Raw genomic sequence first — 22,679 nt, 5'->3', positions numbered from 1 at the left:
CCATCATCCTCTGCTTCCTGCCACTCGGCCAATTTTGAAACCAATTTGCCAAATTTCCTTGGATCCCATGGGCTTTTACCTTCGCTATCAGTCTCCCATGTGGGACCTTATCAAAAGCCTTGCTGATGTCCAAGTAGACAACGTCAAATGCATTGCCCTCATCGTGATAACTGGTTACCTCTTCGAAAAATTCAGTTATTGGTTAGACATGACCTCTCCTTAACAAAACCATGCTAACTGTTCTTGATTAATCCCTGCCTCTCCAAATGCATTTGCTTCCAATAGTTTCCCCACCACTGAGGTCAGACTGACCTGTGGTTTCCTGATTTAAACCTTCCTCCGTTTTTGAATAATGGCACCGCATTGACTATCCTCCGATTCTCTGGCACCTCTCCTGTGGCCAGAGAGGAATTGAAAATTACTGCCAGTGCCCCTGCTATTTCCTTCTTTGTCTCATTCAACAGCCTGGGGTACATTTCATCTGGCCCTGGCGATTTGTCCACTTTTGAGCCTGCCAGACCACTCAGAACCCTTAATTTACCCTGAATGTTGTAGCAGAATGTACACCAACAGCTCATCTGCTGTTGAGGGAGGAGTCGGGTGGACTGTCCAGTTGAGGTCATCACTCAAAGCACACTTAAGGGCCCAATCCCACCACTAATCAGATTTAACAGTAGCAAAAGAGACTGTTGCCCAAGGTGCAGCGGGCAGGTTTAACCCTGTGGGCTTCTGGTCAGTGAAGGGGATGTGCCTCCTTGCCAGGTCTCAGCTGCTGATTGGAGGTACCCAACCCTCCACCTACCCCTCCACTCAGTTTTTCCATCCTGGCTGCCCTGAACATCTCGTCTGTTTGACTCTTTGGGCCTGCCAACCCAGTCCCTGGAAGATCCTGGACTTGCCTACTGCACCTGGTATTCTCAGGCAGTCTCCCATCCAAGTATTAACCAGGCCTGAGTCTGCTTAGCTTCTGAGATCAGACGAGATTAGGCATTTTCAGACTAGTATGGCCATAGGCGATCCTGGATTTACCTGAGGATAGAAACAGAGAAACATAGAAAGTAGGAGCAGGAAGAGGCCATTCGGCCCTTCGAGGCTTCTCCACCATTCATTATGATCATGGCTGATCATCCAACTCAATAGCCTAATCCCATTTTACCCCATATCCTTTGATCCCCTACGCCCTAGCTGTTATATTGAACTGCTTTTTCAAAATATATAAATGTTTTGGCCTGAACTGCTTCCTGTGGTAACAAATTCCAGAGGCCAACCGCTCTCTAGGTGAAGAGATTTCTCCTCATCTCTATTCTAAATGGTCTACCCCGTATCCCCAGACTGTGGCCCTTAATTCTAGACACACCCACCATCAGGAACACCATTCCTGTATATATCCTGTCTGGTCCTGTTAGAATTTTATAGGTTTCTATGAGATTCCCCCTCATTCTTCTGAGCTCCAGTGAATACAATCCTAACTGATTCAATCTCTCCTCATACGTCTGTCCCGCCATCCCAGGAATCAGTCCAGTATGCCTTCGCTGCACTCCCTCTAAGGCAAGAACATCCTTCCTCAGATAAGGAGACCAAAACTGCAGACACTATTCCAGATGTGGCCTCACCAAGGCCCTGTGTAATTGAAGCAAGACCTATATAATTGCAGCAAGGATCTGGGTCCATTGCTGAATGCCTCCGACATCGCTTTGATGTCCTCAGTGCTGTTCCGACAGTGGCCACTGTTTCTGGTGGTACTGTCAGTATTCCAGAGCTGCCGACCCCTGATTTGTCCAGCAACTCTGAGGCAGGGCATGCTCCAGGAATGAGGACCAAATTGGTCAAAAACACAAAGTGTGGTGAGCCTGGCGGCATACCCCCTGACTGGGGTGAAGGGATCACACCCTCAGTGTATCATCCATCCTATTATCTCTGGACAAGAAGTCTAACCTTGATTGAGATGTTCTTCGAGCAACAAAAAAACAAAGACAACCCTCCACCCAATCCTTCCTCCGAAGTGAAATCTGAAACCTGGTTGCCAGTTAAAACATTGGAAATCCAGAAACTCCAACTCGGAGTCAAGTTGTGTCATCATTATTATGCGGAAGCTAACCACAACTATTACTTTGACGTTAAGTAGTACCGGTAAGAAAGGGACATATACAAATGTCGTCAAATGGCTAATTTGCAAGCACACAATCATTTTATTGTGTATTTTGAAAGATTATTGACCAATTGGCAAGTCATAATTCACAATGCTTGTGTTGTGAGTCATTGGTGAGAATTAAATACAGTCTTTCTTTCTCTGGATAATATTCAGCTGGCATTAGAATATTCAGTGCTGCAAGTGTTTGGCCATTCCACCAAACCCCCTAGTTTCTTTCTATGTTTTCTGTGGTGATCAAGATGAGTTTATAGATCTGTCTCCTTACAATGACCCCAAATTCTGCTGTGATCACAGTGGTCACCCAGAGAACTTTAAAAAGATTCAACTCAATATCAACTTGGCAACAAAAACTCTCAGGACAGTTCTTATTGAGCTGCATCTCAAACTCCTGGGCCAGTTATTACAGCATTATTGTTATGACCCTAGATTAATATGCAGTTGGAGGCTGTAGGGTGCCAGAGTCCAAAACACTTAGACGAGGCACTCAAGAAGCAATCACAGAATCTTTACAGTGCAAAAGGAGGCCATTCGGCCCATCGAGTCTGCACCAGCTATCCAAAGGAGCATTCTACCTCGTCCCAGTCCCCTGATCTCAAACTTACCTTAGAGGGAATACACAACCAATGAAGATGGTAGTCAGACTTTAAGATGGGAAAATGCACCACTGTACAGCAATCTTAAAACACAATGGAGTTCAACAAACAGGCCATGTAGAACTGGGGGGCTTAATCTCTTTTTTGGGACTAAGCATGTTTTGGGAAAGGAGTGGCATGGTCTCAGCCCTGATGGATAGGCGTGTTTGTATTGTGCAAATCTGCCTCAGGTTTGCTATAAATTGGCTCTGGGTAGATGAGACCAGAAAGGCCATAAGCGAAGCTGACACTCAAGAGTAACTCTGAGGAAACATTGGTGGGCAGTGTAAAAAGGAGCTTCACTCAGCACCAGGCCATGCTCTATCTGGTTTAGGGTTACTTGTTGCTGACACAAGACATGAAACAAGCACCAGTAGCATAATTTCACAAAGGTCCCACAGGTGAGCAATGAGATGATAACATTTGGGTGAATAAGGAGACATTTCTTCACAATTCATTACCACAAGAAGTAGTTGAGGCTAAAACATTGAATATATTCAAGAGGTGGATGGATATAGCACTTGGGGCGAATGGGATCAAAGGGAGAAAGCAGGATTAGGCTATTGAGTTGGATGATCAGACATGATCGTGATAAATGGCGGAGCAGGCTCAAAGGGCCAAAAGGCCTCCTCCTGCTCCTATCTTCTCTTTATCTATAAGGAAACAACTGATATAGGCTGCCTTCACAGGTAATTTAAGGCACACACAAATCAAGTTTCAATGAAGATATTCAGTGCTGTTTTGAAAGTTTCATTGATGTATTGACTCTATCTCACCCTTGGAGAGAGATACTCTGGGCGCATGAGTGATATTCACCTCAAGCAATTTATGCAGTCCATCAGTTGTAGAGAATAAAACAGTAAGAGTAACCAAGAAACAATTTATTCCAAACTGGGACCTTTACATGAAGGGCGGATTGCACCTAAACTGCAGGGGCACCAATATCCTGGGCGGGAGGTTTGCTGGAGCTCTTCAGGAGGATTTAAACTAGTTTGGCAGGGGGATGGGAACCAGGGCTACGGATCAGAGGATAGGGTGGCTGTTGACCAGGCAGAAAGAGTACGCAGCGAGTCTGTGAAGGACGGATAGTTGATGGGGCAAAGTTGCACTCAGTGGAATGGGTTCAAGTGCGACTGTTTCAATGCAAGGAGTGTCAGGAACAAGGGAGATGAACTTAGAGCATGGAGTACTTGTTCAGGAAGCTCGTGTGGCATTTACAGACCGAGTCTGCAGCCGCCCTCATGGGGGCAGGGGGATCAGACGCTGGGTGGGGCCTTATGGGCGGCGGGGGGACAGATCGGGCCGGTCGGATCTTTGGGTGCACGGCCGATCGTGGGGGCCTACATTTCTCAGCTGCCTCCGCCATGGCGCTCAGCGCGGCCACTGGAGGCCGCCACCGTGCGCACGTGCAGACTCCAAACCGGAAGTACGGGGGCCATTATCCACAGCTAAAGCTGCGTGAATCACTCTGGGTCCCTGCTAGCCCCGTGCAGGTGAGTGAACTGGCTTATCTTTTTTTTTTAGGAAACTCCAGAGTGCAACGCAAGCGTTTTTCCGCCGGCTTGGGAACACAGTTCCATTTTGGGAGAATCCAGCTCAGGATTTAAGATTATTTAGAAAAACATAGTTTGATTAAAGAGGGGCTTTGTGAGGGGCAGGTCATGCCTCACAAGCCTCATTGAATTCTTTGAAGATGTGACGAGATACCTTGATGAAGATCGGGCAGTGGTTGTGGATTTCAGTAAAGCATTTGATAAGGTTCCCCATGGTAGGCTCATTCAGAAAGTTAGGGGGCATGGGACGCAGGAAATTTGGCTGGTTGGATACAGAATTGACTGGCCGAAAGAAGACGGCGAGTGGTAGTGGATGGAACGTATTCCGCCTGGAGGTTGGTGACCTGTGGTGTCCCGCAAGGATCTGTTCTGGGACCTCTGCTCTTTGCGGTTTTATAAATTACTTGGATGAGGAAGTGGAAGGGTGGGTTAGTAAGTTTGCCGATGACAAGAATGTTGGGGGAGTTGTAGATAGTGTTGAAGGCTGATGCAGGTTACAACAGGACATTGAACTGGTGCCGAGCTGGGCTGAGAATTGGAAGATGGAGTTCAACCTTGATAAATGTGAAGTGATTCATTTTGGGAGGTTGAATTTGAATGCTGAATCCAGGGTTAAAGGGCAGGGGGCTGGATTCTCCAAGCCTGGGTGCCGAAATCGCAATTGGTGCAGGGACGGAGAATGGCCATTTACCCAGAAATCAGGACTGGCTCCGCTGAAGCCCACGGTGGTCATCACGCATGATCTATGTGGTTAGGGGGCAATTGATAGAGGCTCCCCGCGACTCTCGGCGCAAAACTGGCCGAGTTCCCAATGGCATGGTTCTAACCACATAGCGGCCGTCGGGAATCTCGGGTGGCGGCTGCAGACTCAGTCCGTGGCCGCCCTGGTCGGGGGGGGGGGGGGGGAGAATCGATCACCGGGGTGGGGGGGCCTCATGGAGGGCCAGGGGAGCGATTGGATGGCACAGATACATGGGTGGGCGCGATCTTGGGGGGGCCTACATTTGTGATGACAGTCCGTAGTGCGAGTCCGCCATGTCGCAAGGCTGTGCACATGCACGGACGCCCGACCGTACGTGCGGGACCCCGTATCCCCAGCCAGATCTGCGAGAAGCATGCCTGGGCCCTGCCAGTCCCCTGCAGGTAGGCGAATCACTCAGGAGTTTCTTAAGGAAAATCCAGAATGAAACGCCAGCGTTTTCACACTGGCGTGGGGACATAGTCCCATTTTTAGAAAATCCAGCCCAAGTTTCTTGGAAGTGTGGAGGAGCAGAGGGATCTTGGGGTCCACATAGATAGATCCCTCAAAGTTGCCACCCAGGTTGATAGGGTTGTTAAGAAGGCGCATGGTGTGTTGGCTTTAATTAACAGGGGGGATTGAGTTTAAGAGCCACGTGGTTTTGCTGCAGTTTTATAAAACCCTGGTTAGACTACACTTGGAATATCGTGTCCAGTTCTGGTCGCCTCATTCTAGGAAGGATGTGGATGCTTTGGAGAGGGTGCAGAGGAATGCTGTCTGGACTGGAGGGCATGTCTTATGAAGAAAGGTTGAGGAAGCTCGGACCTTTCTCACTGGAGCGAAGAAGGCAGAGGTGACTTGATAGAGGTGTACAAGGTGATAAGAGGCATGGATAGAGTGGATAGCCAGAGCCTTTTCCCCAGGGCAGAATGGCTGTCACGAGGGGACATAATTTTAAGGTGATTGGAGGAAGGTACAGGGGAGATGACAGAGGTGCATTTTTTTTTACACAGAGGGTGGTGGGTTTGTGGAATGCGCTGCCAGCAGAGGTGATGGAGTCAGAATCATTAGGGACATTTAAGTGACTCTTGGACAGGCACATGGACAGCAGTAAATTGAAGGGGTGTAGGTTAGCTCCGAGGTTAGAATAAGTGGTCGGCACAACATCATGGGCCAAAAGGCCTATACTGTGCTCTACTGTTCTAGGACGAAGCCCACAAAATCCACCATAAGAAGAATGGACCATGTCTGGAATGGACCTCTTGGGGTTGTAGTGAAGGGTAAATTCTAGACTCACTTAAGAAACAGTTGGATATTGTGATTGAATAGGCGGTATGTTTCTCCCGAAACATGTGCTGAAGTAGGAAATGTGACCTTTCTTATCCAAACCTCTTTGTGGTGGGACGTTCCTGCTGGCCTTGGCTAAAAGGACAGCCATCCTGTGCATATTATGAATGAATCTAGAAATATATTGTGGTACAATCATATGTAGTACATAGGTGAATCCAGAAAAAGGGTATTCTCTCCAAAGTGTTGGATCATAGTTGTTTTTTGCTATCTCCCATCTCATGTCTGGACCAACTTCTTTCCTAAAGGACAGCCCTGAAATCTCTCAAACTCAATTCTGCCAGGAGATGGCAAGAGTGTTTCAGAGCAACGTTTGCCAAACTCCGAATCTCAGTCTTCATATGGCTCCTATCAGCAAGGATGTAAAAACATCAGCACATAGCCAACTTTCCCCAATGGCAATAAATCATTCCAAAAAGCATCTTTAAATTAATACAAGATGACTAAAAACATGTTTCTCCCCAAAGAGATAATTAAACCAAATTTTGAAAAGTAATTAAATACACCCCTCTGTGCAGTTAGTGCCTGTTGATGGTCTTTGGGTGGTTTCAAACTGTGATTATGGTAGACTTGAAAAATGGATACTGTCTCTTACAGGGAAAGGCCATTTTTATACTTGTGCTGTTCTACCATTTTATACCTGTGGCCTTTAACAGGCTTCACTGTACCTGTCTATTATTGTAACTGTTCATGTTGTTTATAAGCAGCAGGACTCTGCACATGAGAAGAATGCACACGGTAATTTTGTTTAAAAAAAAGCACCTAGCAAATTTAAAAAGAGATTAATGGCACAGACACAGCTTGTACTTGCATGGACTTGTAAAGATCAAATATTAAACATATATGGGCCGAAAAAGCCTGTTCGTTCTCCAGCAAGCATACTCGCATTATTCTAAATGATCCTGACTCTTAATCTTGATCAACTTCAAATCTGTTTTCTGGTTGTCTCTTATTTCTCCTTCAATTTTAGGTTATTTGGTTTCGCATATACTATTCCCTGGGCAGCAAATGGATCACTTACCCCAAGGTTCCTGTGTAACGATGCAAAAGGAGTTGGAGGGGTGGGCTATGATGCTGAGAAGCACCACACGTTTAGGCACCTTGGAATCATGAACTTACTTTTAAAACACAGGAATCCAACCCAACTACTGTCAGAAACCCACATTTCTGTACCAAAATGTTGCGAAGGGAATGCATTTAAATAGTTCAGTTCCTTCATTCCAACAAACTCAATGTACATTTTCAATCAATGGTGAAAAAGTCAGAAACGTCAGGATTTGTGAAATCCGGAAGCCAGTTCTATTGACACTTACGTTGTTCCACTTGGCGTAGTCACACAGCAGAATAAAGGTAGATTTACTCTATATCTAATCCCATGCTGTGACTGCCCAGAGAGTGTTTGATGAGACTGTGTAGAGGGAGCTTTACCCTATATCTTACCCCAGGACATGCCCTAGGACGAGTGTTTGTTGAGGACAGTGTAGAGGGAGCTTTACTCTGTATCTAACCCCGTGCTGTACCTGTCCTGGGAGTGTTTGATGGGGACAGTGTGGAGGGAACCTTACTCTATATCTAACCCCAGTCTGGACCTGTCCTGGGAATGTTTGATGGGGACAGTGTAGAGGGAGCTTTAGTCAGTATCTGACTTTGCTGCATCTCCCCTTGGAGTTAGATCAGAGACTAGAACAGGAGTAAGCCCCTTTCAAGTCTGCACCACCATACAAGCTTATCTTTGACATCAACCCCACTTTATCTGATCCTCATATCTCTAGGAACCTAAGAAAACATTGATCTTCGTCTTGAATATGCTGAATTAGTGGGTACCAACAGCATATCTGGTACAGGATACCAAAGATTCAAAACCCTTGTTTAGTGGGGAAAAAATTCTCTTCATAATCCTCAATGGCTGATCTCTTTTCCTGCATCTGTCTCTCCTCGTTTACGATTCTCCAAACAGGAAAACAGCCTCTCAACGTGTCAATCCATCTCAAATATTCAAGCAGAAGCAGGAAAGGCTGAAGTGCCCAGCAGATCAGGCAGCATCTGGAGAGTGACAGAGTTTACTGTTCAAATTGATGACCCTTCATCAGAACAGACATGTTTGAATGAAAATCTCATTGTTTTACGCTCCACTGAGCACAGACTCTACTGAATTTCTCCTCAGATTCCTGGGATGAAAGGGCAGTCCTATATCATGAATCTTTGTTGCAACCTATCTAAAGCAAGTTGATCTTTCCTTAGATATGGCGGTCAAAAAAGTAGTGTTCCAGGTGTGTTCTCAACAAAGACCTCAATAATTACAGCAAGACTTCGTCCTGTAAAGCTCCAACATTCCCTTGTCATAAAGGTCATCGTATCGGTTTCTTCTCCAGATTCCTAAATCCCTTTGGCCACTAAACAATTTTGCATATGTAAAAAAATATTGTTTTGCTATCTTTGCTACCAAAGTAAATAACTGCACACCTTCCCACATTATACTTCATCTATCATTTTGTTGTCCAGTTATTTAATCTATCCCTATCTCTTTGTATCCTCCTCATATTCCCATCTAACATTATAGCATCAGCAACTTTGGATATATTACACTTGGTGCACTGATATAAGTTATTAATAGCTGAGGTCCCAGAATTGACATTGCGGCCCCCACACTAGCAATAGCCCGCAAAACTCAAAATGACCCGTTTCTGCCTGCTCCGCGTTTTCTAATCTGCAATCAAGCCTCTCGCCATACTAACGTTCCCCGCAATCCTATGGGAATTTATCTCGTGCAACAGCCTTTCAAGTGGCACTTTATCAATTGCTTTTTAAAGCTACAGCCACTGATTCTTCTTAATCTAGCCTGCAGCTACTTTCTCCATAATGTTGAATCGATTTGTCCAACATAATTTCCCTTCTCTAAAACCACGTTGGCTCTGCCTAACCAGATTATGATTTTTGAAGTGCTCTGTTACCATTTTCTGAGTCATGGATTCCCACATTTCCCTGTCGACTGATGTCAGATCAACTTGCCAGTGGTTTCCTGGATTTATTTCTCTTTCCTGAGTATATTTCTAATACACTGGGACTGTTCCAGAAACTTAGGAATGTTGGAAGATCATAAACAATGTATCTTTGCGGTCATCTCTTATTAGAACTCCAGAACGTTCACCATCAGTTTGAGCACAGTAAGAAGTCTTACAACACAAGGTTAAAGTCCAACAGGTTTGTTTTGAATCACTAGCTTTCAGAGCACTGCTCCTTCCTCAGGTGAACGAAGAGGTCGCCCGAGGAAGGAGCAATGCTCCAAAAGCTAGTGATTCAAAACAAACCTGTTTAACTTTTAATTAAGCTCAATTGCCCTGCAAATCAATTTAAATTGCGGATTTTGGATAGTTCCAACTGCCTTACAGTAATAATAACCCAGGAACAGTTAGAATTAAAACCACTTCTAACTCCTGGGTAACCATAATGCTGATGCCCCCTCCAACCACCTACCTAACCTTACCAATACACTCTCCTGACTACCTGACCTTCCCCCCAGCAGATCCCCACTAACTACTCTCCAAATGACACCCCCCACTCATTGACCAATGTTTTCCCCTTCACTGACCACCAGACTGACACCCCCACAACTTTCCACCTGATCGACCACCCCCCAAACATTAACCACTCCCAAGACTACCTGACCTTCACACCCACTATCTCCTCACTGACTACCTGACCCTCCCCTGCCCCCCACACTTGATCACCCAAGTCTCGAACCGACCCCACTGCCCACCCACTCCTACCCATTTACCGTACAAACCTACCTTCGCCATGACTCCTGAAAATCATGGATCTTTAAATTTAACTGCTTTACTGCATTGTACCTAGGATGAAGGGGTTGACTTAGGAAAAGGTTGAACAGATTAGAGTCTATACTCACTGCAGAATGTGAGGTGATCTTATTGAAACATAAGATTCTGAGGGGGCTGGTCAGAGAACTGCTGAGGGATTTTACCCTCGTGGTGGTGGGGGAATGTAGAATGAGAATAAGGAGTATCCCATTTAAAATGGAGATAAGAACAAAGAACAAATTACAGCACAATAACAGGCCCTTCGGCCCTCCAAGCCTGCGCCGATCCAGATCCTCTATCTAAAACTGTTGTCTATTTTCTAAGATCTGTATCCGCCTGCTCCCTGCCCATTCATGTATCTGTCTAGATCAGGGGTGGGCAAACTTTTCCGTGCAAGGGCCACATTCAGAAATTCACAATTCACAAAGGGCCGCATAGTATATTAAGTAAAATAATTACTTCACCCGGTTATGATTCTGGGCGCCTCATATAGAACATAGAACAGTACAGCACAGAACAGGCCCTTCGGCCCTCGACGTTGTGCCGAGCAATGATCATCCTACTCAAGTCAACGTATCCACCCTATACTAGTAAGTAACCCAACAGCCCCCCCATTAACCTTAAAAATAAAAAAAAATAAAAAAAATTTTAAAAAAAATTTATTTTTATTTTTTTTAATGACTTGGAGGGCCGCAGAAATTCCTTTGGCGGGCCGCATGCGGCCCGCGGGCCGTAGTTTGCCCACCCCTGGTCTAGATACATCTTAAATGACGCTATCGTGCCCACCTCTACCACCTCCGCCAGCAATGCGTTCCAGGCACCCACCACCCTCTGCGTAAAGAACTTTCCATGCATATCTCCCTTCAACTTTTCCCCTCTCACCTTTAACTCATGACCCCTAGTAATCGAGTCCCCCACTCTGGGGGGAAAAAAGCTTCTTGCTACCCACCGTGTCTATACCTCATGATTTTGTAGATCTCAGATGTCCCCCCTCAACCTCAGTCTTTCTAATGAAAATAATCCTAATCTACTCAACCTTTCCTCTTAGCTAGCTCCCTCCATACCAGGCAACATCCTGGTGAACCTCCTCTGCACCTTCTCCAAAGCATCCACATCCTTTTGGGAATGTGGCGACCAGAACTGTACGCAGTATTCCAAATGTGGCCCAAACAAAAAGTCTTGTACAACTACAACTGTAACATGACCTGCCAACTCTTGTACTCAATACCCCTTCCGATGAAGGAAAGCATGCCGTTTGCCTTCTTGACCACTATCGACCTGCGCATCCACCTTCAGGGTACAATGGACCTGAACACCCAGATCTCTCTTAACATCAATTTTCCCCATTTTCATTTATCGTATAATTCCCTCTTGAATTGGATCTTCCAAAATGCATCACCTCACATTTGCCCAGATTGAACTCCATCTGCCATTTCTCCGCCCAACTCTCCAATCTATCTATATTCTGCTGTATTCTCGGACAGTCCCCTTTACTGTCTGCTACTCCACCAATCTTAGTGTCATCTTCAAACTTCCTAATCAGACCACCTAGACCAACCTCCAGATCATTTATGTACATCACAAACAACAGTGGTCCCAGCACGGATCCCTGTGGAACACCACTGTTCAGTTCTCCATTTTGAGAAACTTCCTTCCACTACTACTCTCGGTCTCCTGTTGCCCAGCCAGTTCTTTACCCATCTAGCTAGTACACCCTGGACCCCATGAGACTTCACTTTCTCCATCAGCCTACCACGGGGAACCTTATGAAATGCCTTACTGAAGTCCATATATCTGACATCTACAGCCCTTCCCTCATCAATCAACTTTGTCACTTCCTCAAAGATTTCTGTTCAGTTGGTAAGACATGACCTTCCCTGCACAAAACCATGTTGCCTATCACTGATAAGCCCATTTTCTTCCAAATGGGAATAGATCCTATCCCTCAGTATCTTCTCCAGCAGCTTTCCTACCATTGACGTCAGGCTCACCGGTCTATAATAACCTGGATTATCCCTGCTACGCTTCTGAAACAAGGGGACAACATTAGCAATTCTTCAGTCCTCCAGTACCTCACCAGTGTTCAAGCATGCTGCAAAGATATCTGTTAAGACCCCAGCTATTTCCTCTCTCACTTCCCTCAGTAACCTGGGATAGATTCCATCCAGACTTGTCCACCTTAATGCCTTTTAGAATACCCAACACATCCTCCCTCCTTATGCCGACTTGACCGACAGTAATCAAAGATCTATCCCTAACCTCAACATCCGTCATGTCCCTCTCCTCGGTGAATACCGATGCAAAGTACTCGTTAAGAATCTCACCCATTTTCTCTGCCTCTACGCATAACTTTCCTCCTTTGTCCTGGAGTAGGCCAACCCTTTCTTTAGTTACCCTCTTGCTCCTTATACATGAATAAAAGGCTTTGGGAATTTCCTTAATCCTGTTTGCGGAAGCTATTTCATGACCCCTTTTAGCCCTTTTGATTCCTCATTTCAGATTGGTCCTACATTCCTGATATTCTGTCTTCAGTCGCCTAGACCTTGTGTATGTTTCCTTTTTCCTCTTAGCTAGTCTCACAATTTCACCCATCATCCATGGTTCCCTAATCTTGCCATTTCTATCCCTCATTTTCACAGGGACATGTCTGTCCTGTGCACTAATCAACCTTTCCTTAAAAGCCTCCCACATATCAAATTAACCTTCAAACAGCTGCTCCCAATCCACATTCCCCAGCTCCTGCTGAATTTTGGTATAGTTGGCCTTCCCCCAATTTTCACTCTTCCTTTGTCTTTGTCCATGAGTATTCTAAAACTTACGGAATTGTGATCATTATTCCCAAATCCCTGACTGCCACTTCAACCACCTGGCCAGGCTCATTCCCCAACACCAGGTCCAGTATGTCCCCATCCCAAGTTGGACTATTTAAATACTGCTCTAGGAAACCCTCCTGGATGGTCCTTACAAATTTTGCTCCATCTACATAGAACAGTACAGCACAGAACAGGCCCTTCGGCCCTCGATGTTGTGCCGAGCAATGTCCAAAACCAAGATCAAACTATCCCACTCCGTCATTCTGGTGTGCTCCACGTGCCTATCTAATAACCGCTTGAAAGTTCCTAAAGTGTCCGACTCCACTATCACAGCAGGCAGTCCATTCCACACGCCAACCACTCTGAGTAAAGAACCTACCTCGGACATCCCTCCTATATCTCCCACCCGAATCTTATAGTTATGCCCTTATAACAGCTATATCCACCCGAGGAAATAGTCTCTGAACGTCCACTCTATCTATCCCCCTCATCATCTTATAAAACTCTGTTACGTCACCCCTCATCCTACTCCGCTCCAAAGAGAAATGCCCGAGCTCCCTCAACCTTTCCTCATAAGACCTATCTTGCAAACCAGGCAGCATCCTGGTAAATCTCCTTTGCACCCTTTCCAATACTTCCACATCCTTTCTATAGTGAGGTGACCAGAACTGCACACAATACTCCAAATGTGGTCTCACCAGGGTTATGTATAGTTGCAGCATAACCCCGCTGCTCTTAAACTCAAGCCCCTTGTTAATAAACGCTAACACACGATAAACCTTCTTCACGGCTCTATCCACTTGAGTGCCAACCTTCAGAGATCTGTGGACATGAACCCCAAGATTTCTCTGTTCCTCCACATTCCTCAGAACCCTGCCGTTGACCCTGTAATCCGCATTCATATTTTTTCTACCAAAATGAATCACCTCGCACTTATCAGAGTTAAACTCCACCTGCCATTTTTCAGCCCAGCTCTGCATCCTATCATTGTCTCTTTGCAGCCTACAACAGCCCTCCACCTCATCCACTACTCCACCAATCTTGGTGTCATCAGCAAATTTACTGACCCACCCATCAGCCCCCTCCGTCAAGTCATTGATAAAAATCACAAATAGCAGAGGACCCAGCACTGATCCTTGTGGTACACCACTGGTAACTGGTCTCCAGTCTGAAAATTTTCCATCCACCACCATCCTCTATCTTCTATGTGATAGCCAGTTACTTATCCAATTAGCCAAATTTCCCTCTATCCCACACCTCCTATCTAGACCTCTGACACTACGTGTACCCCAGTCAATGTTAGGAAAATTAAAATCTCCTATCGCCCCACCACCCTGTTGCTCCTACATCTTTACATAATCTGTTTACACATTTGTACCTCTATCTCACGCTCGCTGTTGGGAGGCCTGTAATACAGCCCCATTGTTACCGCACCCTTCCTATTTCTGAGCACTGCCCATATCGCCTCACTGGTCGAGTCCTCCATAGTGCCCTCCTTCAGCACAGCTGTGATATCCTCCCTGACCAGTAATGCAACTCCTCCACCCCTTTTACCTCCCTCGCTATCCCGCCTGAAGCATTGATATCCTGGGCTATTTAGTTGCCAATCATGCCCTTCCCTCAACCAAGTCTCAGTAATAGCAATAACATCATACTCCCAGGTACTGATCCAAGCCCTAAATTCATCTACACTTCTTGCATTAAAACAAATGCACCTCAGACCACCAGTCCCTTTGCATTATTCATCTGCTCCCGGTCTACTCTTCCCCTTAGTCACGCTGACTTCATGATCTATTTCCTTACAGGCTTTAGTTACTACTGTGCACTAACCTGCTCTTTTGGTTCCCATCCCCCTGCCACATTAGTTTAAACCCTCCCCAGCAGCGTTAGCAATAGCACCCACAAGGACATTGGTTCCAGTCTGGCCCAGGTGTAGACTGTCCAATTTGTAGTAGTCCCACCTTCCCCAGAACCGGTCCCAATGTCCCAAAAATCTGAACCCCTCCCTCCTGCACCATCTCTCAAGCCACACATTCATCCTGTCTATTCTTTCATTTCTACTCTGACTACCACGTGGCACTGGTAGCAATCCTGAGATTACTACCTCAGATGAGGAGGAATTTCTTCTTTCAGGGGGTTGTTGGTCTTCCCCAGAGAGCAATGGAGGTTGGGTCAGTGAATATATTCAAGGTAGAGTTCGGCAGGTTTTGGTCGACACATGGATTCAACAGTTTGGTGAGCAGGAAGGGAAGTGGAATTAAGACAATACAATCAGCCACGATCTTATTGAGTGACAGAACAGGCTTGAGGTGCCGAATGGTCTATCTGCTCCTATTTCATACGTTTCTTGCGATCTTAGAGGGAGTTCTGAGTGCATTTTCAATAAGGGCGAGTTCCAAAGAGCTGGCTTCCAAAACTTTGTTTATTTGTAAATCTTTTGATTGATGCACTTTTCATGCAATAAATTTGTATCCTTAAAGCTAAGATTGGAAAATGCACAAAAATGTGACAATTAGACATGACACTTTTTGAATAATGAAATCACAAACATGATCATTGTCTGCTGGGTTTCCTGACCTTGAGATAACATTACCCAACAGAAAGGCAAGCATCTTTAATCATGGGGCATGATTATCCCCCTCCCCCACACGCCCAGCAGCAGCAAGAATCGGACAGCAGCAGCCAGTTCAATCAGAGGCAGCACAACTGAGTAGTTTTCAAACACTGGCTCGAGTCATAACTGCATCCCAAATCCCAGGTTACACATGAGCTATGCCTTGAGCCTGTGCATGTATGAAAGATGCAGTATAGGAAAAAAAGGTTTCAGAAATGGGGCAGGTGGAATGAGCGATGTTGGAGACTTGAAACTAGAACACAGATCCTTTCAGTATACAAAGTAAAACTTTAATAAAATCTTTATTTTCCATTTTCCCCACAAGCTTTATATTACAATGAGAATATATTTATTTATATATATATTGTACAGGACAGAGTTGGAAGCAGAAAAACAGGATATGAAAACACATTCACAGATAAGTTACCCCATTGCTGGCATGCTCACACCAGTGAATGAAATTGTGCACTAAAGCATATGAAGTTTTCACAAGTTCATCAGGAGGGAATGGGGGTTGGAGAGAGAGAGAGAGAGAGAGAGGAAATACAAAAACATCACTTTGCCTTACACTGAATGTTGTGTCGGTCCCAGGCAGTTCAGTAAACAAACATTGCCAAAAGATTAGAACACCCCTAGGTGAGTGCTACTGCACAGGAATAACATTGAATTTAATAAAAAGGTTCAAAATCTGATTGCAGGTCAAACACTGCGTGACAATGGGAGTTATAGCAACCGAGTGATGGTGGGGCTGAAATGAAAGCAGCACAATGGCTCAAGATATACCTTGGCCCTGCACTACAGTCAACTCGTGAGTCCTACACAAAGTCATCCTCTGACCCAGTTCATCAAGCCATTTGAGTGAGCAGACCTCGAGAACAAACAGTGCTGGAAATCAAAACATTTTCAACCTGGTGAACAGGGGACCCCATGAAACAGCAATCAGAAAAAGTGCGCACTGGAAAAATAGCTTCTGTGTATTCTAAAAATAATTTTCTATCTCCAATCTTTCACAAGGCTAAAATCCAGTAATATAAACAAGGGAGTATTGTGGGATGTCCTCAAATAACCCAGAGTTCTTCAATCAGTCACCATGTGAGGTGAGTGGTTTGAGCTTTTGCGCCAAAGTTTACTACAAGAAAATAAAACCATGCCCGTTACCCTTTGAGCTCTGTCTAACACCATCTAAAATCCATTCATTGCCTTAAAATAAAACTTTGATTTACTGATTTGGTGCAATGTTCCAGTTATGCACTGAAGACCAGTATTAAACAATAGCCTCCCTTCTTCACTGGTCGCACATAAGCGGGCCTTCCTATGAAATATAAAAAGGCATCAATTTTTTTTGCAGCAGGGTTTCATATATGCCGTAATTCCTTTATAAACAAAACAGCCTCTTAAAAATAGCACAAATCAGCTTTATATTAATTTATTCATATATCCATAAATATAACACATTAAAGCTTTACTCAGGACCTCTTATGAACATCATCCGTACCCAGAAAACAGGGAACTTAATTCCCCTGCCCAACTACATCATTTCTACAAGCTAAGTCACTGGTGGGACAGTCAAACAGTTCTGACCTGTTTTTACATTGATGTGGTTTCAATCCAGATTGTGAGGACACCAATCTTTGTCAATCTCTCCAGGGTTTGCATTGTTAATTCCCACCTGGATTCAAATGATTCTTCAATATAGAAGCAGCTCTGGATTTTGAAATTTGTATGCAGTTTAAATGCGCCTTCATACTGCAGATGGAACGGTGAGCTCAACCCACCTATTCACTCCAGTGAATGGTGCAGGCTGCCCTGTCAGCCAGTGGGGCACTGCTGGCAGGGGTCTCACTCCCACCTGGGAGCATGAAGCAGTGAGGGCAGAGGGGACGGAGAGAAACAGACCAACCGCAGGGGTCACTTTCTGCACACATCAGCCTGATCTGGCGATGGGAAGAACAGGTATGTGACACTTGAGAGTTCTGCTGACTGCTCAACTAAAACCAAGTGGGAAAAATATTGATTTGAAAGATAAACAATGCCTTCTGAATAGTCGGCTCACATGCCACCAACATGTTAGTACCAGGGCAGTAGAAGGAGGCACAAACTCAGAGAGGCTGGAGAATTATCTGTGAAAATGTCAGGGGGAAGAAGTGGATTTATATGTATACTGTAACCTCAAGAGCATGAAGAATATTGCATCATTAAACAGTATTCACAGCTCAGAATATATGTGTCTTGTACTGCAGACCCTTGCCTTTTAGTACACTTTCTTTAAACCTGAAATGTTTTCTCCTTTCAAACAACTGGCAAGATTTTAATACATTCATGAACACAGTAACAAAAGGGTGAACATCTATAAACACAGTACAGAACTGATGGCAGTGCGCCTGTACTTCTCATAGTAATTGTAGCCTCTGCTCCTTGTCTAAAGTATAACGTAAAGCAGTTTTAGGCGACGTGCAATCCCAGTTTATGCACACAAGGGTTACATACAAAACCAGTCTCTGGCACATCACAGAAGTCACTCACCACTAATTTCCCTTTTTAATGTGCTGGCTCCTGCAGAGGAACAATTCATTTGAGTAGAGAGGAGTATGCTCTCTGACACCTCCCCTCCAGTGTCAGACCCATATAAAAGCAAGCACCACATTCCCTGCCTCTTAAACTGCAGTGAACCAAAGCGGCAATGCTCATCGTCAGACAGACTGCAGTTTATGTTCTGACAATTGTGCTGGTTACTATGCTACATACAAGCTTCAAACGAGGAGGTTATTATAAATAATTTAAATGCAGGCACCGAATCAAACCTCTGGTAATCCTCACCCCAAAAATAGTTTACTTTATTTTAAGTTCTATTCGATTAATTTAAAGAGCATTCAATCACAGGGAAAATAACTGTTGAGTACAGCAAACAGAACTTCACTCCTTCAGCTAAATCCTCAAATTAAGCCTTAAACTGCAGTCATTTTCAACATGTCCCCTGAGCCACTGCTGAGTTCAGACTTTGCAGGTTGAAGAAATTGATTCGGCAGAAATTAGAAACAAAATTAAAGCAAAGGCCAAGTTAACCCAAGATTAACATGGGTTTTCCCCCCACAAACTCATATCAGCCCCCCATTACGAAGCACACGTTTCCAGTTATTTTGTACTGTGCGTTAAGGAATCAGAATATTAGCAACTATTCAGACCGGGGAATGAAAACATCTCCTGAAACTTTTATCAGATTTGGTGAAACCCCAAAAGTGTCACATTTCATGTCAGGCAGCGTGGAACTGTGCAGTCCAAATGACTGGTTGGTACCAAATCACTCGATACCTTTTTAGGATGACGTGGTTAAAATGCTGATTAAACCAGGCTGCAAGAGTTTGCCCCACCTGCCCTCGCTGGTCAATATTTCTCTTCAGTGATTAAAAAAACATTAAAAACTCAAAGCTGAGCCGCACCAATCAGTCACTCCCAGCTCATCAGTTGAATTTTTGCTCAGATAATTAATCTGACCTATTTAGAACCTTGAATACACACCGTTACATTCTGGTACACTGTGATACATACTAGTCTTTTAGGAGTTAAAAATGTTACATTTTTAGAATTCCCTATTCAGGTGAAATGACCCAGCAAAAATCCATGTTTCTAAAATTGTCGATGTGACCAATTGCCCCACATCTAATTAGGCTACCAATGCACAATTAATCCCATGAGAAGTGCTAAAATGGATCTTAACCCTTTGCAATGCAGTATCTCCCTCTCACCCAACTTTTAGTTAAAGCAGCAACGTAGCTAGCATGTGCTCGAGGCAGTCTTCCCTTCCTCCAACCCCTCAGAAAATAAAAGTCAGATACAAAACATTAAAACCCTTGTTTGCTCTCTCGCTCAAGGTAGAAATCAGAGGGCACTCTCTCTTCCCACAGGCTGCAGTTGGTCATCAGACAATGGCACAACAGACAGGCTGTCATTTACTCCAATACCGTCTCCATTTGTTTCACATCAATCTATTCAAAGCCCTGCTACTTCTGCTGTACAACTTGACTCAAAGTCTGGTGTTTATTTGTGGCCTGACACTTCACTCAGAGGCTGAGGGGAGGGGGAAGAAAGGAACTGAAATGAGCCACTTCTGGAAAAGAATCAACAGCTGCAGATTTTGCCGCCAACGCAGCATTTTCGGCCGACAGCACGTAATACCAGGCATTAATTATTCAAGTATGCTTTATATGTGTCAATCCAGACTCAAATACACCAACCTGACAATGGGAGGATCTATAATCTGCCCCAGTATTGATACAAGGGTAAAGGGGGCCTTACGAAGGGTATTGTGAAGACCACCCCAGCTCCTCTGCCCTCATCCACCCTACAAGATGGGGGGAAGACATTGGGTATAAACTGCCAACAGGCCAAGAACTAAATTAGATCAAAGTCTTCAGTCTTCTGTTCAATTATATACAGTGGTCTGGCCAATGTGATGTTAAGTGATGTAATCCCTCTCTGACCTCATTCTGGTCAGTCTGTGAAGCCTTGCCCCCACAGCTCATCAATACTGGTCTCAAACACTCACTCATCTCTGATCTATTCCTTTATTCCTGTGGTCTCTCATAAGAGTGCACTGAACCCCAGTTAAAAAAATAACTTTGGAGCTTAAAAACAGTACACTTTTGTGCTGGAATGTGAATACTTAGACAACAATGCTGGATGGTCAGTGGTGTACCGTGTGCGACATCTTACCCCGAGGGGGGGACAGGTCTCAGCTAACCCGTTTTGTGCCTGGTGCTGGATACTTTGGTACATAGGTTTTGGAACAACAGGAGTTCTCCATCTCACTGGTGTTGTCTCATCCCTGCAACCAGGATTTACTAACCTGTAACTAAATCCCAAGACAATTGTTTGAAGTTTAAGTAACTGCCAGAGCTAATCAACAGAAGAACAGCAACTGTCGTATAACAAATTTGCAGCGCTACATAAACTACTGTCAACAATAACACCAGTTATTTAATCGTTACCAGCAAAACAATTAACCCAGTAAGATAGATTTTACAGGTGGGCATTTACCAAATGTTTTTGACCCAGAAGGTCCTATCAGATGGAGGCACCTATATGCTTCAGTTTGGCCATTGTCCTGGTGTGCAGAGAGGCTCAGAGTTCATTAAATGGATGCACGCAATTATCATTTTCGCCTGTGTTACTGCCACCCTTCCCAGAGCTGGACAGCTCTCCTTGATCATTTGCTCATAGGGCCCAATCTTATCAATTCTAAATCAGCACTAGTAACAAGGCATCCTGTGATGTGCTGGCTGCGTGTCACAAACCAAATGACAAAGAAGTGTAAACAGAAAGAAGTAGCCAAAGCTGCACTGAGCACCGAGTTCAGGATCACACACCCCACCCCACACACATCCATTGAAGAAATCAAGCACCCAAAGAATCCTCCTTTGGGTGAAAAATATTTGTTTTAAAAATTAACTTTGGTAATGATGGCTGCCATTTTGATGGTGAATTCACGCCAAGTCTGTGTAGGATCTATAGGCAAAATGGAGTTGAGATCACACACTGAAAACTGGCTGAAGTAGAGAAGAAGCCAAACTGTCTTCGGCATGGTTTTGAAACATGGAGCAATTGCCGGTTCTCGTTTATTTCCATTCCGGTTATTTCCACATCTGGGTGCCGAGGGATTGACCAGCAAGTGGCGCAGCTCCTGCTCCCATAGGAACTGATGATTGTCCATAATTCACCATCCCATTGGCACCATAGAAATTAATTCCTGCCATCTGCTGAGTCATCTGAAAACAAAGAAAGTTAGTTGGGGCACATAATACAATTATACACAAGGTCTCAACCCAATCGGATCCCTTTTATAAGAACTGAAGTGGAGGTTGCGCCTCTGTTTTAAACCAGGTGACGGGGTCAAATAAACCGGGCAGCACGGTAGCACGGTGGATAGCACAATTGCTTCACAGCTCCAGGGTCCCAGGTTCGATTCCGGCTTGGGTCACTGTCTGTGCGGAGTCTGCCCATCCTCCCCGTGTGTGCGTGGGTTTCCTCCGGGTGCTCCGGTTTCCTCTCAGTCCAAAGATGTGCAGGTTAGGTGGATTGGCCATGATAAATTGCCCTTAGTGTCCAAAATTGCCCTTAGTATTGGGTGGGGTTACTGGGTTATGGGGATAAGGTGGAGGTGTTGACCTTCGGTAGGGTGCTCTTTCCAAGAGCCGGTGCAGACTCGATGGGCCAAATGGCCTCCTTCTGCACTGTAAATTCTATGATTAAAAAAAGTCCAAATATGTGCAGGTTTGGTGGGTTGACCATGCTAAATTGCCCCTCAATATCCAAAAAGGTGAGGTGGGGTTACTGGGTTGTAGGACAGGGTGGGGCATGAGCAGGGTGCTCTTTCCAAAGGTTGGTGCAGATTCAATGGGCCAAATGGCCTCCTTCTGCACAGCAGGGATTCTAAGTTGGTGCCTTTGTAAAGGGTAGAACTGAAATCCATGTTAGAGAAGCACGCCAAGCTGGTCATTTCAGATATGTTCTTTGATGGGGAGCTGAACTACCAGCCTGTGGAACTGTCCCAGCTGTTACCCTCCTAAATTAGTAGAATACCAGAGTCCCTTTAAGCTAAAGAAAGCAAAGGATTTCCAAACAGGATCAGTCCGTGCCCAGTGTATAACCATTTGAACCACAAGATACCAAGCCCAACCTCTGGATGCATTGGGGGGAATGGTGCGCGGGAGAAACTGTTCCACCAAAGCCCTACAAACACACAAGTACCCTTCAAAGATTTATCCTACACCCTGTCGATAGTCACCACTGAAACTGCTTCCGCCACCTTTCCTTTGATCATTCATAGCGCTCATGTGAAATAAAATCCCCCTAATGTTTTGAGGACATTACCAGTGCAGTAGATAACGGAGAGCCGATGGATGTGGTATATCTGGATTTCCAGAAAGCCTTTGACAAGGTGCCACACAAAAGGTTGCTGCATAAGATAAAGATGCATGGCATTAAGGGTAAAGTAGTAGCATGGATAGAGGATTGGTT

The 22,679-nt window shown here is 44.9% G+C and overlaps 1 protein-coding gene and 1 pseudogene across 2 annotated transcripts in view; both read right to left on the bottom strand.

Moving 5' to 3' along the window:
* Positions 1-896: 896 nt before the first annotated feature.
* Positions 897-1,015, bottom strand: LOC119978811 (annotated as a pseudogene).
* A 14,440-nt stretch (positions 1,016-15,455) lies between these two features.
* LOC119968960 (stromal membrane-associated protein 2-like) overlaps positions 15,456-22,679 on the bottom strand; it is a 72,458-nt gene continuing 65,234 nt past the window's right edge. For both annotated transcript variants that reach the window (XM_038802018.1, XM_038802025.1), the window contains exon 10: positions 15,456-21,427. In XM_038802018.1, the coding sequence (XP_038657946.1) occupies positions 21,293-21,427 (135 nt within the window). In that variant the 3' untranslated portion in view covers positions 15,456-21,292. The remainder of the gene's footprint in view (positions 21,428-22,679) is intronic.

Source organism: Scyliorhinus canicula, chromosome 1 (genome assembly GCF_902713615.1).
Source record: "Scyliorhinus canicula chromosome 1, sScyCan1.1, whole genome shotgun sequence".
Lineage (NCBI taxonomy): Eukaryota > Metazoa > Chordata > Chondrichthyes > Carcharhiniformes > Scyliorhinidae > Scyliorhinus > Scyliorhinus canicula.
Note: the sequence above shows the minus strand (reverse complement) of the source record. Positions and strands in the feature narration are given on the sequence as shown.